This window comes from Schistocerca nitens, chromosome 3 (assembly GCF_023898315.1).
Source record: "Schistocerca nitens isolate TAMUIC-IGC-003100 chromosome 3, iqSchNite1.1, whole genome shotgun sequence".
NCBI classification, from domain to species: Eukaryota; Metazoa; Arthropoda; class Insecta; order Orthoptera; family Acrididae; genus Schistocerca; species Schistocerca nitens.
Genome location: NC_064616.1, coordinates 531680821 through 531699196, shown reverse-complemented (window position 1 = coordinate 531699196; position 18376 = coordinate 531680821). Strand labels below are relative to the sequence as shown.

Here is an 18376-nt window from a genome sequence, read left to right as displayed (position 1 = left end):
GTGGCTGAGGTAGCCCCTATTTGAACTATAATCTATTCTAGAGTCCTCAAACCTTTTTTGCCCAGAAGGTGGAAGAAGGCGTGTATGCAAAGGCATAAAAGAAGAGTAGCAGAAGTGATCCACAAAACTACTGTTTAGTATCCTTGACACTGATTTGTTGCATAATCTTATAAGGTATTCTGAGCTCAAACATAAGGAGGTATCTTGAACGGAATAACATTCTCCATGTCAACCAACATGGATTCTGATAACATCGATAATGTGAAATCCAATTCACACTTTTTTCATGTGATATACTGAAAGCGTTGGATCCAGGCAGTCATGTAGATGCTGTATTTCTCTATTTCCAAAAACACATTTGACTCACTACCACATCTACACTTATTATAAAAAGTATGATCATATAGGGTATCAAGCAAAATTTGTGATTGAACTGAGGACTTTTTGGTAAGGCAGTTGTAGCAAATTATCTTAGAAAGACAGTCACAGACAGATGTAGAACTTCAGGTGTGCCCCAGGAAGTGTGTTGGCGTCCTTGCTGTTCATGTTGTATGTTATTGGCCTTGTGGACAATATTAATAGTAGCTTCAGATCTTTTGCAGATGATGCAGTTATCTACAATGAAGTACTAGGTGAGTGAAGCTGCACAAATACTTAGGCAGATCTTGATAAGATTTCAAAGTGGTGCAAAGATGGGCAACTTGCTTTAAATGTTCAGAAATTTAAAACTGTGTACTTCACTAAATGAAAAAATATAATGTACTATGACTATAATATCAATGAGTCACAGCTGGAATCAGTCAACTCACATAAATACCAATGTGTAAGACATTGCAGGGATATGAAACGGAATGACTACATAGGCTCAGTCATAGCTGAAGCAGGTAGCAGACTGTGGTTTATTGGCAGAATACTAAGGAAAGGAAAGGAAATCACACTACAGAGAAGATTGCTTACAAATCACTCATGCAAGCCATCCTAGAATATTACTCAAGTATGAAGGACCTGTTCCAAGCAGTTCTTTACACTCCATTTGGACCACAGGAAAGGTTATGTGAAATTTGGAATTGAAGAAAACTAGAAGAGTGAAACTCTCAGTGTGGCTCTCATATAGCAGTCAGTATCATTGTTATCATTTGCAGTGAATTTGTGTACCTCTGCATCATTCCTAAACAGAATAATTTGAGTCCGGTACATCAATTCAGATACTGTATGTCAAGTTGGCAAATATTAGATATATTCACACAGTATATTTAGTGAAGTCATCAAATATATCTTCATTATCTAACAAACAATATCTTTATTAATAGAGGGAAACATTCCACGTGGGAAAAATATATCTAAAAACAAAGATGATGTGACTTACCAAACGAAAGCGCTGGCACGTCGATAGACACACAAACAAACACAAACATACACACAAAATTCAAGCTTTCGCAACAAACTGTTGCCTCATCAGGAAAGAGGGAAGGAGAGGGAAAGACATATACAGACACAAGCAGACATATGTCTGCTTGTGTCTGTATATGTGTGGATGGATATGTGTGTGTGTGCGAGTGTATACCCGTCCTTTTTTCCCCCTAAGGTAAGTCTTTCCGCTCCCGGGATTGGAATGACTCCTTACCCTCTCCCTTAAAACCCACATCCTTTCGTCTTTCCCTCTCCTTCCCTCTTTCCTGATGAGGCAACAGTTTGTTGCGAAAGCTTGAATTTTGTGTGTATGTTTGTGTTTGTTTGTGTGTCTATCGACGTGCCAGCGGTTTTGTTTGGTAAGTCACATCATCTTTGTTTTTAGATAAACAATATCTTTACCATCATATGATTTTGTTTAGAGATGAACTCATCATCAACAGTCAGATAATGTTCAAAAATACAGCAGAATTGTGATGGATCTATGTAAGTTACAAATACAGGGTGTTTGAAACAATGTTCCTTATTGTTACAGGAGATAATACTGGTGACAAAAAATAGAGAAAAGTCCTATAAACATATAGTATCTCATAAAAAGTACCCCGACACCTCATGTAATGTGGAACTGACTTCTAGATATCATGAGAGGCGTACCCGCCAATATGAAAAGATTTGGGGAGTATTGTGTTATCAGTACAGAAGCAGTAACAGCATAATGGGTCTGTTAGAAGTGCTCAGTGACTTTGAACATGGACTAGTCATTGAATGTCACCTGAGTAACAAATCCATCAGAGACATTCCAACCCTTCTAAAAGTGCCAAAGTGACCTGTTCGTAATGTGATTGAAAAGTGGAAATGTGAAGAAACAACCACAGATAAACCAAGACCAGGTCAACATTATGCTTCTATCATCAGCTACCACATTTGGAGAATCATCCCATGTCCCAGGTAAACCATTTAGGTACATAAATCAACAATGAGAAAGGGCCAAATACCAAGCCTTGTAGGACAACATATTTAATATTTCACCACTTCAAAGTTAGGCTTATTCCTGTCTTATCATTTGTGATGGTAATTTTTGTTGTTGAGACATGACTCAGTCAATGCAAGGTGAATGCCTTTAATGCCACACCATTTCAGATTCCATAGCAGAATATAATTACCTACTCAAGATCACAGAAAATGCCTACAGGGTAATTTTTTCTTGCTTAGCTCTACCAGAAATAAGTTTGTGAGGGCATGTATATTTCTTTCTCAGTAAAAAATTCTTTATAGAAGACAAACTGAGCTGTTATTGAAAGACTATTATCAGAAATGTAGCTCGGTATTGTTGTGAACTACCTTCTCAAAAAATTTTGACAACAAGTTTGATCTATGATTGGAGTTCCCCTGCTTTTCTCCAGTTTTATACATTTGTGTTATTACCACATATTTTAATCTTAGAGGTTATATACTTTTACTGATCAACAAAACCGACTCAGAATACTCAGACGGGTGCTACCAACTGAGAAAAACATTTCTGTGCATTGATTGATATACTTCCTCAAAAGTAGCATGAGTATTTACATCCATGTCTATCTCTGCATCTACATCTATACACTGAAAATCACTACCCTCATGGCAAAAGATATGTCACATTGTACCAGTTATTAGGCCTCCTCCCTATTCCATTCGCATATGAAGCATGGGAAGAATAACTGTTTAAATGCCTTTGTGTATGTTTCATTAGCTTAATCTTGTCCTCACAGTCGCTATGAGTGCAATACATAGGGGGTTGTAGTATATTCCTAGTGTCATCATTTAATGTTGGTTCTTGAAACTTCATAAGTAGGCTTTTTTGGGATAGTTTATGTCTGCCTTCAAGAGTCAGGCAGTTCAGTTCTTTCAACATCTCTGTGGCACTCTCACGTGGGTCATACAAGCTTGTGACCATTTGAGCTGTCCTTCTGTGTATATGTACAATAATCCACGTTAGTCCTGCTTGAAACAGGTCCCTCACACTTGAGTAATAATAAATATTCACATACAATCCATACGTTACTGTGTGGAAGATAGGATTGGTCACCAGAATTATATAATGGCTGAATCATTTCTTTGGCATATACACTCCTGGAAATGGAAAAAAGAACACATTGACACCGGTGTGTCAGACCCACCATACTTGCTCTGGACACTGCGAGAGGGCTGTACAAGCAATGATCACACGCACGGCACAGCGGACACACCAGGAACCGCGGTGTTGGCCGTCGAATGGCGCTAGCTGCGCAGCATTTGTGCACCGCCGCCGTCAGTGTCAGCCAGTTTGCCGTGGCATACGGAGCTCCATCGCAGTCTTTAACACTGGTAGCATGCCGCGACAGCGTGGACGTCAACCGTATGTGCAGTTGACGGACTTTGAGCGAGGGCGTATAGTGGGCATGCGGGAGGCCGGGTGGACGTACCGCCGAATTGCTCAACATGTGGGGCGTGAGGTCTCCACAGTACATCGATGTTGTCGCCAGTGGTCGGCGGAAGGTGCACGTGCCCGTCGACCTGGGACCGGACCGCAGCGACGCACGGATGCACGCCAAGACCGTAGGATCCTACGCAGTGCTGTAGGGGACCGCACCGCCACTTCCCAGTAAATTAGGGACATTGTTGCTCCTGGGGTATCGGCGAGGACCATTCGCAACCGTCTCCATGAAGCTGGGCTACGGTCCCGCACACCGTTAGGCCGTCTTCCGCTCACGCCCCAACATCGTGCAGCCCACCTCCAGTGGTGTCGCGACAGCCGTGAATGGAGGGACGAATGGAGACGTGTCGTCTACAGCGATGAGAGTCGCTTCTGCCTTGGTGCCAATGATGGTCGTATGCGTGTTTGGTGCCGTGCAGGTGAGCGCCACAATCAGGACTGCATACGACCGAGGCACACAGGGCCAACACCCGGCATCATGGTGTGGGGAGCGATCTCCTACACTGGCCGTACACCACTGGTGATCGTCGAGGGGACACTGAATAGTGCACGGTACATCCAAACCGTCATCAAACCCATCGTTCTACCATTCCTAGACCGGCAAGGGAACTTGCTGTTCCAACAGGACAATGCACGTCCGCATGTATCCCGTGCCACCCAACGTGCTCTAGAAGGTGTAAGTCAACTACCCTGGCCAGCAAGATCTCCGGACCTGTCCCCCATTGAGCATGTTTGGGATTGGATGAAGCGTCGTCTCACGCGGTCTGCGCGTCCAGCACGAATGCTGGTCCAACTGAGGTGCCAGGTGGAAATGGCATGGCAAGCCGTTCCACAGGACTACATCCAGCATCTCTACGATCGTCTCCATGGGAGAATAGCAGCCTGCATTGCTGCGAAAGGTGGATATACACTGTACCAGTGCCGACATTGTGCATGCTCTGTTGCCTGTGTCTATGTGCCTGTGGTTCTGTCAGTGTGATCATGTGATGTATCTGACCCCAGGAATGTGTCAATAAAGTTTCCCCTTCCTGGGACAATGAATTCACGGTGTTCTTATTTCAATTTCCAGGAGTGTATCTTCTCCAAATAATGGTAGGCCTTTCCAATGTATGGCTCATTAGGGAACCTTTGTGGTGCATAAAACAACAGGAAAGAAAATGAAAATGTAGTACTACAGGTGTGGTCAACTTTATGTATAGGCCACGGAACTGGAATCAGAAAAAATATGGAAACCCTGAGAACTGATTTCTTGAATATAAATGCAGGTGCAAGCCAAGTCTGCAGTTTGCGCTATTGTAGTTAACCATGAATGGTGTTATGGCATAAAGTCAAGTCTCTGCACGCCAGTCGCGAATGACAGAGAAGGGATGGCTGCGAGAAGAGACGAGCCAATCGCATGCTGACCGGATCTCCCTCTAGAATGATAACACAGCAGCAGCGGCCCCTATGTGAAGAGGACATAAGCGCCACGACTGACTGGTGATGCCCCAGTTCAATAGCAGCTTCAAGATTAGCGACTTCGATAACAGTGACAGTGCTAGCCGCTTCGCTGGTACTCTCTATGTAGCACAGACTAGGGACTGTCTATACTGAAGAAGAGTGATTTTTTTTTGTATGTCGCCCTTTGCTTGAGACATGTTCGTGTAATTGCCAAAGTTAAGTGTTGTAATTTCCTTATTGTAACAAAGCTCATTAATATGACGATTTGATTGTTTGTTTAGTGAACCGCTTATGCAGGTTTCCTAGACACTACAAATGGCATCTGTGCAGTGTCCTCAATATGTTGCAAGTGTCAGTTGTGGTCAGAACAGTGTTCTGGGTAGTTGTGAGTGCATTATGCTGGCGCTATGTGAGTTCACACGTGGGCAAATGGTTACTGCTCGTGTGGTGAATGCTTCCATAACCGAGGTAGATGAAGTGTTTGGTGTCCTAAGATGCACCATTTCGAAGATTCATACCGCATACAGGGAAAGTGTAAAAACATTATCCACTAAGTCACAACATGGATGAAAGTATGTGTTGAATGATCATGACAGACCATCATTGAAGAGGATTGTGACAAAAAAAGTCACTGCGGAGCTGAATGTCAACACGTGAACCCTGACACCACCAAAACAACCAGAAGGGTGCTCCATAAGCAGGGAATTGCAGGGCGGGCTGGAATTGCAAAACCACTCATCACTGATGCAAATGCTCCTATCAGGAAAACATGGCGCCAATGCCATAAAACCTGGACTACAGAGCAATGGAAGAATGTTATGTGGTTGAATGAATCTTGTTTCACACTGTTTCCAGCTTCTGGCTGACATTATGTACCAAGAGTAGAAATAGCGGGGGTTGGTGATGATACGGGCAGTCATATCATGGTACTTCGTGGGCTCCATGGTTCCTCAGCAATGTCGCATTACTGCTAAGGATTATGTGGCCATTTTGGCTGATCAAATCCATCCCATGGTACAATTTCTCCAGTGGTGATGCTGTGCTCCAAAACGACAGTGCTCCTGTTCACACAGCTCACATCATCCAGGATTGGTTTTGTGAGGACGAGGACGAATTTTCGCATCTCCCTTGGCTACCTCAGTCAACAGAACTCAATGTTACACAGCCTTTGTAGTCTACTTTGGAGAAAAGGGTACGTAATCGCTATCGTTCCATCATCGTTATCTGAACTTGACATTATTTTGCATGAAGAATGGTACAATATTCCCTTAAAATCAATGCAGGACCTGAATTTATTCATTCCAGTTTTCCTACATTGTATCAGACATGGTACGGTGTGTTTATGGTGTTTCCACATTTTTGTCCACCTCCCGTATGCTCAGATTAGGGCCCCGGGAAGAAAGGGGACAGCGAGAGATTCGACCGGCGCTTGTATTTGCTGTAGACTTGTACGCACACACACACACACACAAAAAAAAATACCTGCAAGTAATTTGAAAATATGGAAGGCCAGCCAGCAGCACTGTCACTAGCGTAGACTTTGGTTCTTTATTATGTTGAAGGGCAACGTTAATGTCTCTGGTCGTAAATGTTGTACTATTGTACTTCACATGAATTCGTGTAGTAGTTTTGGTTAAAGTTGTCATAATTGTGCGTGTTAGCTATTATTCCTATTTAAAAAGCAGTCTGGCTGACACAATGAGTGGCATTAAGCTAAGAAGTGCTCACAAAGGGAAACGAACTATTTAACAAAAAAGCTATTGGACCCTAAAAGATTTTTTTCGAATTTTTTCTAAGCGTGAAAATGCGAATCTGAAATGCCCAATACTAGCAGTAACATTAAAATTGGTGGTGAAATTTTATTTCCATTTACTGAAAGCACTGATGGCGGTGAAATGTGTGGCGACGGTGGTGTTAAATTTAGTACTGGAAGCAACATTGTTGTTGGTGTTGATGCTGAAGAGGCATTAAAAACGGGGCATATGATGTGGTAGCACGGAGCTTCGAACATTTGGACTCTAGGAATTGTAAGACAGAGCCGGTGATAAGTAAAGTAATGAAGAGTGTCATTACAGTTGGAAACAAACGATAGGTGGGGTTGAGAGGCGCCTAGGGCGTCATCGTCTGAACCCTGGCCATAGCTATGAAAGGTGTTGGGAAGAAAGTTGAGCAGTTCGCGGCAAAGTCCTAGCTACGTAAGTTACACTCAGCCCAAAAACTCAATTTAACACTACGACCAGTTCGTATCAAACAGAATTTTTGGCACAACCAGAAGCACAAGCTCAACTTGGGTGAGACTTGCGTCGCGGCATGTTGTTTTCCACTATGGTGGCTAGAGAATCTAAACATACGGTCACAGGTTCGAATCCTGTCTCGGGCATGGATGTGTGTGATGTCCTTAGGTTAGTTAGGTTTAAGTAGTTCTAAGTTATAGGGGACTGATGACCAAAGAAGTTAAGTCTCATAGTACTCAGAGCCATTTGAAACATTTGAACAGTTCAGTCACACTCAACCTTGAAATGATACATTTGTGTTTGAATAGTATTATTGGAAACAGCATAATTAGAGTATTTTTGCACTCTTACCTATGGATTGCGGTGCTACTATATGTACGAAGCCAGCTGAAAAGAGGATGAGGACGACAGGCAAGCTGATCCATGCGAAGAAGCGGGCAGCAGGATGAGTCGTCAGGTCTGCATACAGCCAAATCCGAGCTGAAACACAGAGCAGTTAAGTTAAATCATATGCTGCTTGCGAACTGCAGCGGACACCCATCACCTACCTGCAGGCCAAACGCAAATTCACTTCTAACAAAACTGTTAAGCAGAGTTTATTAGTCTCTAGTCTCTAGTCTCCAGTAAAGTCGGAAAAGACTGTGCGAGTGATATCCCCAAATAACTTAACAATGGCTCGCTACTGGACATGTGTGAACACAGTCCATTTAGCAGGGCTTGTTCGTAGTTCGTCCTCGTCCTGCTGCTCTCTCTCCTGTCAATCATCTATGTCTCCTATGCATCGGCAACATGTCTAGCTGTAGTGATAACAGGATAGTCAAATTTCTTTTGCTTTCTTGGAACAAAAGTTGTCGTAGGATGAAATGACTGTATATAAAGAAGAAGAAAAGTTGCCACGGTAGCCACTAACAGTGAGTTGGAAAAGGCAACGGGAATATCAAGGTTCCGTGAGAAGATGCAATAGAAAGTTAAAACCACCAATTTAGTATCCTGTTTAATGCTTGATTTCCCTACAGAAAGTTATGTAATGCTCTTCTTAATCTGCATCCTGCATCTAGTAACAGTAGTATATAACACTGCAACCAGTTTTGTTTTTTTCGATGCAGCTTTTCTCAGGTGAGTGTCAGTACATTGTATTTCAGCCTATATAATTTCTAATTTGATACAGAAATAACTTTCTCTCATTTACAGCATGGTCTTCAGATATGAGGTCGCTACGAGCCACATAGAACGCTCCATCCATGTTTTTAAATCAGCCCATTTTCTGATTTTTCATAGTTAATCTTTACTTCCACGTCATCCAGAATAAGCTCTGCTGTAGCATTTATTGTTTCATTCGCCCTCATTCAGGTGATTACCTTGGACTGCACACACCACAGGAGTCAACACTTGAGCACCAATTGAACCGTGTTCTTTTCTAGTTTAGAAGAGATGCTAAATCACTTGCCAATGAACTACATTACTCGTCTAGTGTGAACCGGATTAAGTTATCCAACCGCTACCAGAGCTCCAACAGCCTCAAGCCACACGTACGTTGCTTCATACCCGTCGACATGTGCCAAATATTTGATACTTCTGCTTATATCATTTGTTATAAAGTGGAAGAGTGATGGAGAAAAGCGTTAACCACGTCGGGAAGTAGAAGTCGATAGGCCTAATATCTACATATCTTTCGGACAGATTTCAACAGATAATACAGCAAGTGTAAAACAAATAAAAAAAAAAGAAAATGTGCTAAAATTTAAGCTGTTTGTAACTGTGTCGACAGCTTCGCGATTAAAAAAAATACTGAGAAGCAGTTTCCTGTAAGCACATTTTTAGGGGCTTTATAAAGCTCATCTGTTCTTTGTGTGAATTGATCGTATGAAAAATGTATGCTCCATTAATTTCCTATTTTACTACTGCACTACAGTTCCAAAAATATACACTGAGCTCGTTACCTAGTATTAACGTGTGGAACAAGAACGATCCATTTGAAGAAAAGGAGTAATTTTAAAATGTACTGACATCTTCAGTGCAAAGTGCTCCCTTCCTGCGACAGAAAACCAGGTCAAACAGTGCTCTGTGGATTTACAGTTTTCCAGAAACAAGTATAAACAGCGAAATATTAAAAAGGTTTCTTCTACACTTTTAATTTATTAATGGACATAAATTTTCCAAAGAATGAAATGCGGTGACTTCATGATAGTCTTCAATGTTCACCGCCTCATTGACTCTGTGTCAGCTAGGGGCTAAGAAAAATTCATAACAATACTGATCTTATTCGTACGTACACTAAGATAAGCAGAATCGGACACGGTGTCTCAAATGTTTGAGCGCTCGCCTAGACATGGAATTCGTAAAGAGGGATTCGACGTGATTAAGATATATCGAAATATAAATGATAAATTACACTGTATTGGTGCTCTAAGTAGTGAACAAACTGATGTCCTTTCAGCATTGGAGTACATATCGAACGATGTTACATCAGGTTGGATTCCATTAGGAACTGTTGCTCTCAGCGACTGTAAAAGTGTAACAACAGAGAACGAACACAGCAATCAGACACGTACAAATCTGTATTTGATTGTAGATCTAGCTTGGTTTCAGCTACAGTAAAGCCATCACGAGTGCTGAAAGGAATAAGAAACACAGGGATCAGACATTTGAACTGGATATATATGAAGAAGCTTCTTTCTTATTCTCTTCAGCACTGATGCTGGCTGTACTGTAACTGAAGTCTAGCTAGATTTGCAATAAAATGCAGATTTATATGCGACTGATTGTTGTGTTTATCCCTGGTTAGAACTATGTTGTTATTATTAGGGGCCATAGAAAAATTTTCGTTCGAAGGCTGTACAGTCCAGAATAGATCCACCAATCAGGGACAATCGTGAGCATGGAGGCAACCGTCCCACCGATGCACCAGGCTGAAGATACTCGTTTGGTAAAACGCCGTTCCCTTCTGCGTGAATAACTGCTTGCAGCACATTCTCGTCCGACAGGAATCGTCGACCTTCAAGGCCTTTTTTAAGTGACCGAAGGAGTGATAATCGCATGGGACGAGATCAGGACTATAGGGTGGGTGCTCGAATGTCTCCCACTTTGTCTTTAACTTCTGCTAGCCTCCCAGATCGACCGACGTCTTGTCGAATTGCTCGAATGTCTCCCACTTGAAATGTCTTTAACTTCTGCTGGCCTCCCAGATCGACCGACTTCTTGTCGAATCGCGACCAGCAAAGAACTTGGCGCACCTTTCCAGAACGGTGGTTTTCAACAAACATGCTGCCCCATACACATTCTTCATTCTCCGATGAATGTCAACAGATATTCTTCCTTCGGCAGCCAAGAAAAGAACAACAGCACGTTGACCCTGTTTGGACGCATATGGTATCCAGAATGAAAAATGCTCCTATCATAGCACAAAAAAGGCGAACACATCCTGGGCAGATTTAAGAATGTAAAAGAACAGAACTACCTTTTCGACTAATCTGGCAGCTTCAAAGACATTTAAATCACAACATCTTGACGTATTCGCGCTTTCACTTGGCAGTATTAGTACCCTTGTCATGTAATTTAATGCACGGTGTCAAGTAAAGTAATATGATACATAACGTCATTCGTATAATGCGACACGTGCCATCATGTCATCCAACATGGCACTTGTCATGTCGTGCAACATGACACAATGTGTCATTAAAGTTTGGCATGCATGCTTCCTCACTCTGGGATACTTTCTATTACAGGTTCACCTCCACTCTCAGATACTTCCTATTGTAGATGCATCCTACTCTCTAGACGCACACAAATTTGTGTCTATTTATTCTTGGACCCCTCACCAGACATGTAATGGGAGGTGGGTTTGGGAGAGAAATGGCCCCTTTGAGGAAAAAAAAAAAACAATCTCCCCCCCATAAATCCAAAAATTGTTTTGGCGTCCACCCACAGAAACTTTATCCCTCCAGAGAAAAACATTTTTTAGCTATTACATGTATGCTCTTCAGCCATATGACATTATATGTTGTTTACTATGACTGGCGAGCCTTGAAGGTTGTAGGCACAGGATCGGAGACTTCAGCCCATAAATTGCAAGATGCAGGTGTGCCAACACCTTGCAGCTAAGAGAGCTCACTGCGTTGCGGGAGTTGGGATAACTCGTAAAAAAGCGTGAGTAGGTCAAATATTTCGATTTAAATGCCTTTGAAACTGCCAGATAAATCGAGAAGCTAGTTCCCTTGCACTATGATAGGAGTATTTTTCATTCTGGTTCTCATTTCCTACTCTACCGTAATATTCACATTAGACCGCCATAGCTTATAGCTTGGCAACCGATGTAGGTTATTGCTGACTCGGGCGACGACTAATCAGGAATAAGTTTTTTTTTTATTGTCTTTCGAACCACGTTGCTTGAGTTGGGCATAATTTGTCTGGCTCCTCTACTATTACCTGCGTGATATGGTTGAACCTGTTCAGCAAAGCTTACCATGTCCCCAGAGCACACAAGCCTCACCACCACGTCAAGGTAATATGTCCTTTTTTTCAAATATTTTATTTTCATTATTTTTATTACTCGGTTATTGTGTTTCATATTTTTGAATTTCGTTTAACTTTACATTGCTTTTTATTATATTTTTTGTTTTATAGTTACACACATTTTATTTATATACGCATGAGACTCTATTCGCAAACATATGGAAAATAATACTGTGCGAAGTTCATCATAACAATGTATCTAAATAGTTTATATTGTCCGCAGCTCGTGGTCGTGCGGTAGCGTTCTCGCTTCCCACGCCCGGGTTCCCGGGTTCGATTCCCGGCGGGGTCAGGGATTTTCTCTGCCTCGTGATGACTGGGTGTTGTGTGGTGTCCTTAGGTTAGTTAGGTTTAAGTAGTTCTAAGTTCTAGGGGACTGATGACCATAGATGTTAAGTCCCATAGTGCTCAGAGCCATTTGAACCATTTTAGTTTATATTACGGAGATAAACTTACGAAACGACCATATTACACAAATAAACTTATTTAAAAGCTTACTATATCGCAAGCTGAACGATTCACGCAACAAACACTCTTGAAAAGCATTCATGCTGTTGTTATTTCTTATCTTAAAATTCTCGTAATTGTTTATTTAAAGTATGCAATAATAAAAACTGAAAATTAAGAAACCACCACTAGAAAAAACTCACGTGAATACTTTTGGAGTGAAATGTTATAACCATTAATCCGAAGTAAATATGGACACGATTCGCTGAAATACGCAGAACAACTGTGAAACAATGTATGCACGACAGAATACTATCAACTTCTCAAACCTGTACAAAAATTGACGAATTTAAGCTTGTTTTGTCCAAAAATAAATTTTCTGCAAGACATCACAGTGGTTTTTGAAGAAAACGCAGGAAAACATTTTCTACTGGTTCGAAAGAAGATGTTCTTTTTTCTGTCAATTATTTTATAGTAGTTTTCGCGTTAGTTTACTTTTCTGATGGTCATCGATTAAAATTTAAATTCTCGATGAAATAGAATATTATTTTGTAGAGGGCTGAACATAATTCTGGTTTGGTACATGCATTGTTTTGCACGTCCAAAGATTTTTCGATGTTTTTAAGGCACTGGAGCATAAAATCTTTCATGTATAAGCAACGAGACGATTATCAGCTGTAATAAGCAGTTTTAATTATATCCAAATACAGCGCTTAAGATGCAATGTATTTTTACGAAACACACTTTCACGTGAAAACGTGTGGTTTTTCACACGTTAAACCCGAATGATGAAAAATTTTTGCAAACGCTTCTAAAATTACCGTAAGAATATACTTTTATTGTCATCTGTATTACTTTAAACGGTCCCAGAAATTGCTGTTCAAGTAAAACCGGATTTTATGAGCAACTTCAGACCGGTATATACTGGCAACGGATAAAGCTTTCACAAAACAACAGCTCAACCTTTAATTACGTGTACTTGTCTACCGTTTTACAAAATTTGAACCGATTCGTATACTTCTGAAAGACAGAAGTGGCTCGCGTAAAACACCTCACAAAAATGTATTTTTTGCACACAAAATCCGAATGAAGCTAGATTTTTGAAAGCTAGTTTTGAGCTTCATTGTAAGAATGCGTTCTTTATTTATTTGATTGACTTTAAACCATTTCCGCGCATTCAGTTCAGATAAGAACGAATTTTACGTGTTGCATTTAGCTCGATTTTAAACCTACGTATCTCGAGAAAAGATAAAAGAGTATTCGATAAAAAAAAAATTCTTTTCGGCTTCATCCATTTATCTACCTTCAGTCAAAGTTTGTACCAATTCGTACGAGTTTACAGTACACAGGAGTCGTGGGATTCAAAAACCACCCCGAAAAACAAGTTTTTTGCACGTAAAATCCAAACGAAACAAGATTTTTTCCAACGGTTAAAACTTACCTCAGACCAAAGTCCGATACACCGGTGGACCAAACTTGAGCCATCAGTGTCGCTCCTGCCCAGGGTTATTTAACGGTGCCTGTTCCTGCCCGTAAAATCCGAACGGTCCACAAACAAATGGTGTCATTTGCCGAGTATTAATTTCAGCCAATTTAAAACATTTTACAAATCGAATTATTCAATTTGCACAATTTGTCTGGGCGCCAGCTCCGGTTCGTCGTTCAAACATTGCTTAATATACTGCAACATAGCTACAGTAAGACAGATGTTCGAATGGTTATACAAATGGCCACTGGTCTTGGCTAAACCAAAAACTTTTTACCCTATGTCCCTAGGTCAAATAGGAACCCAGCAACAAGCGCCCCCAAACCGCAATTCTGCACGCGGTTTCCGCGCTGTAACGATAACGTCACCATTGTTCTCTTTTCCGCATTTACGGCTCGCACGTCGGAAAGACACGAATGCCACACAAATCCCTTGCCTACATGTCGGTGCTTGTATACCCCCATCGGAGTCGCGCTGCGTTGCATATACGCTGCAGCAACGCCCTCAAATGGGAACTTTTTGATCGCCCCTTATATCATTGGTATTACCCAGGTGAAAAGTAAGCTGTCATCCAGCTTAAAGTTGATCTGAAGACCACAGAGCTTAACTGGGCTTGTTCCTGTTGGAGGCGGAATGCCGTTGCCTTCTTCCGATCTCTGAACTGACTTACCCAGCAAATTGGTGGACGCACTGTTTAATGTGGGCTCACACACACGGTATAACTTGGTATTTTTCATATTAGCATACATTTCCGGAGATGAAATAAGTGATAAGTGACACATAAAATTCTTCGCTCTAACCAGAGATTGAACACGAGTACTTTGGATCCTTAATCTGGCTTATTACCACTGACATCGTGTACCTCAGTCAAAGAACTATGGCGATGGCTGCAACGAATACTTGCTATCATATCACGACTGAAGATACAGCACATATGTATATAGAATATTTGCTATGGCCAGATGCAAAGCGGTTCCCTGTCCAAAAACACAGTGTGGTTATCTGGTTAGTTTGTCCATTATGTAACGAGTGTGGACATACGAGAGTTCTCGAAATTCAAATAGATAATCGCAACACAGGAAGACGACTTGTGGAAGACAATAAAATATAAAGAGATATTTTCTAACTATGCAGAGGCGTGGTATCCTTGTACATACTACTGTAACCATTTACTTCCTTGTTGTCTCGATGTCTTCAAGAACCTTAACATTTAGCATAAAGAATGAGTGAGGATGCATTTGTATGTAATCCCGCTGTAACTGTGAGACAAAACGACAAGAGCATTTATTCCCTGAGGCATAACGTTTCACCTCAAGAGAGAAGTTTTCTTCATTTTCTTAAATAACTGCATTTCATTGTGTTTTAATTGTGCTGTAACTATTTGACCAGAAAAGGAAGATTCAGCTCAATCGGGAATTGATCTTTATTTCTCTCTTTCTAAGTGTGTAAACTTGCTTTACACACTTACGTTTTTTACTTTAACTGCCTCATTAACACGTTAACATACAAATAAGAAAGATAGAGAAACCATTTTATTTACAATTATCCATCAAATGTTTTTCAACAGTAACGATGAAATCAATTATGTGAGAAGATTATACAAACATAGCATCTAACTGCTACAGAAAATTATTTTCAGCTATTTACTGAGAAGGATATTTATGTTGCAACCGACATCATACTTGTGACCAAGAGGACTTCATCATACTTCATTTCAAAATAACAAAACTCAAGAAGATAGACGAATACGATAGATATGGTGAGCGCAAAAACGGTCCAGAAGGGGTGGTTCGAGGCTCATGGAGGTAACCGTATTAGGATCAAATAGGCACGGCAAATAAAAATCTGTGTCAGGCCGCGATTTGAGACCGAATCTTCTACTTAACGCAAGCGGGCACCATTAGGACAATCATGCACGCCTTCAGGATCGACTCGAATTTTCAGTGTCACTGAGGTTTCCTTCTATCCCTTCCGAACAGATGAACATTGGCCCAGAGGTTTCCCCGCCAGGTATTTCATTCGTGGATTCAAAGGGGACCTCTTGACCCCTAACCACAAAAAAAGTTAGTAAAAGCATTTATATATCTTTTTAACGTATTCGAGCCACCTGCCACAGCCTTGGACCGTGTGTTTTTATGCTGTGCTGTTGTTGTCTGCTAATTCCACTGTTCTTGGTGAAGTTTAGTACCTGTTTTCCTGCTATTACCTTCAGCTTTTCTGTTAGCACAGTATTCCTTCATTTTCCTGCTGGACATTACCTTGGGTTTCTCAGACCATTTCCTGATCTCGTTGTGGTTAACTTCTGGAAGAGATATTTGGAAGGGTCTGGTTTCATTGGTTAAATGGTAGTCACCGCTGTCAGCTATTATGTCTTGCCTAATATGAAGTCCTGTAACGTCTTCCTGTATTTGCTTGATCCACAGGGATGTGGTGGCTTTACCCTTGTTGGCTACTTTGAAGATATTATACGACAACCTATGGGGATCCACTTCCTCATGTGGCCACAGAAAGCTAGTCATATTCTTCTGACGGCATTGACAAGGTGTTGGTAGAGTTCGCGATTAGGTTTGTACCACCTTTTGGCATCTGGTAAGATCCTTGGTCTCACTATCTTTGCAGGAATTTCCTTTCTTGTACTTCCAGGACTCTTATTGGGATCTTGGTTAGGGTGGGTGCTCTGATGGTCAAACTACTGTGTTATATTGTCTTAGTTTAATAATCATCTATAGATGTTTCGAGGCGTGGAGTTATCTGCAAGCATAGTATGCCCTATCTAATTCGATTTTCCTTTGTTTGATAGCTAATGTTTGAATGTGATCATCTGAGTTTCACTACCCAAGTTACTTTACAGTTTGGGCTCTACAGATATGCTTGGTAGTCCTGAAATTCGTCGTCCTAGGGACATCTTTAATATTGTTAAGGAATTCGGTCTTTCCGATGTTGGTCAATAGACCTGTTTTCTCTGCTATTATGAGGTTCATTCAAATGAAACCTGGTCAGTGCGTCTACCTTTCCCTTACACGTAAGGTGGCACCACGTTACTGCGGGTATGGTGACGCCATCTATTGATAAGGAGACATGGCGTGCGCACCGTTTGATGTTGTATAGCGCCAGTGTGGTTCCACGCCGAAGGGAAGGTGGTCACATAAGTTATAGTCCACTACCGAACATGCAGGCGGGTAAGCAGGAACAACGAGGAGTGATTCGATTTTTGGCGGCGGAGGGAGTTGGAGGCCGTGAAATGTATCGACGGTTGAAGACTGTGCACGGTGAGTACAGTCTGAGTCGTTCAAGTGTTGTGGAATGGCGCAAACTATTCCTTGAGTCAATGGAAGACGATGCTCGTCCTGGACAGGCTCATCGTGTCATCACACCGGAAATGGTTGCGGAAATGAATGCTTTAGTCTTGCTGAAGCTAAAGTTTGCTTTAGCTAAAACAAGCTATTCGCGGACATTGATTCGCAACGGTCGACGAAGTGTGTGACTGGGTCCAGGCCTGGATCCGACAGCAGCCTACTAGCTTCTTCAAGGATGGAATCGACCGGCTAGTGTCGCAATGGGATAAATGTGCCAACATTTTTGGCGACTATTGTTGATTATGTGCACTGTGTATAATTACATTTTTTAATTAATAAAATTGTTACGGTTACTTTACACTAGTGACCGGGTTCATTTGAATGCAGTGCTTGGAGTCTATAGCTAGTCATTTTCCAGTAAGGTCAGGTCATCAGCGAAAGCCAGTCATGGGATCCGTAGGCTGTCTGCTTTGCTTCCCATTTCAGCTAACGTTCGGAGGATAAAGCAGCATGAAAATTACGAGTCTCGAAAATGTCAAGCAATTCTAGAAAAATTTAGGCTGTGTTTAACACAGGATACTTTTCAGTTTCTTGCCCATGTGAATGGACTTGTGTCCTGTGCGCCTGCGCATATTCACAGGCTGACCTCATTGAGTTTGTGACACTTGTATGGAATGACATTTGTACAGAATAGGGCCGGCCGGGGTGGCCGTGCGGTTCTAGGCGCTACAGTCTGGATCCGCGAAACCGCTACGGTCGCAGGTTCGAATCCTGCCTCGGGCATGGATGTGTGTGATGTCCTTAGGTTAGTTAGGTTTACGTAGTTCTAAGTTCTAGGGGACTAATGACCTCAGCAGTTGAGTCCCATAGTGCTCAGAGCCATTTGAACCATTTTGTTGTGGAGATAAAGATCACCGAGATTACCTAAAGGAGGCTTTTATTGATTTACAACGGGCATCAGTATATAGGTAACTATACCAACAAAGAAGATGAATTTCGTGGCGTTGTGTAAACTTCATAAGACTATATGCAAAGGAAGATTATACACTAAAAATTACACAGTTTTAGGCGGTGGTAGCCATGTTTGTATTCCAGATGA

General features: G+C 41.6%; 1 protein-coding gene across 2 annotated transcripts in view; it reads right to left on the bottom strand.

Annotated features, from left to right (window-relative positions):
• Positions 1-18376, bottom strand: part of LOC126248447 (chloride channel protein 2) — a 526989-nt gene that overhangs the window by 218218 nt on the left and 290395 nt on the right. For both annotated transcript variants that reach the window (XM_049949432.1, XM_049949431.1), the window contains exon 3: positions 7888-8016. In XM_049949432.1, coding sequence (XP_049805389.1) covers positions 7888-8016 — 129 coding nt within the window. The remainder of the gene's footprint in view (positions 1-7887; positions 8017-18376) is intronic.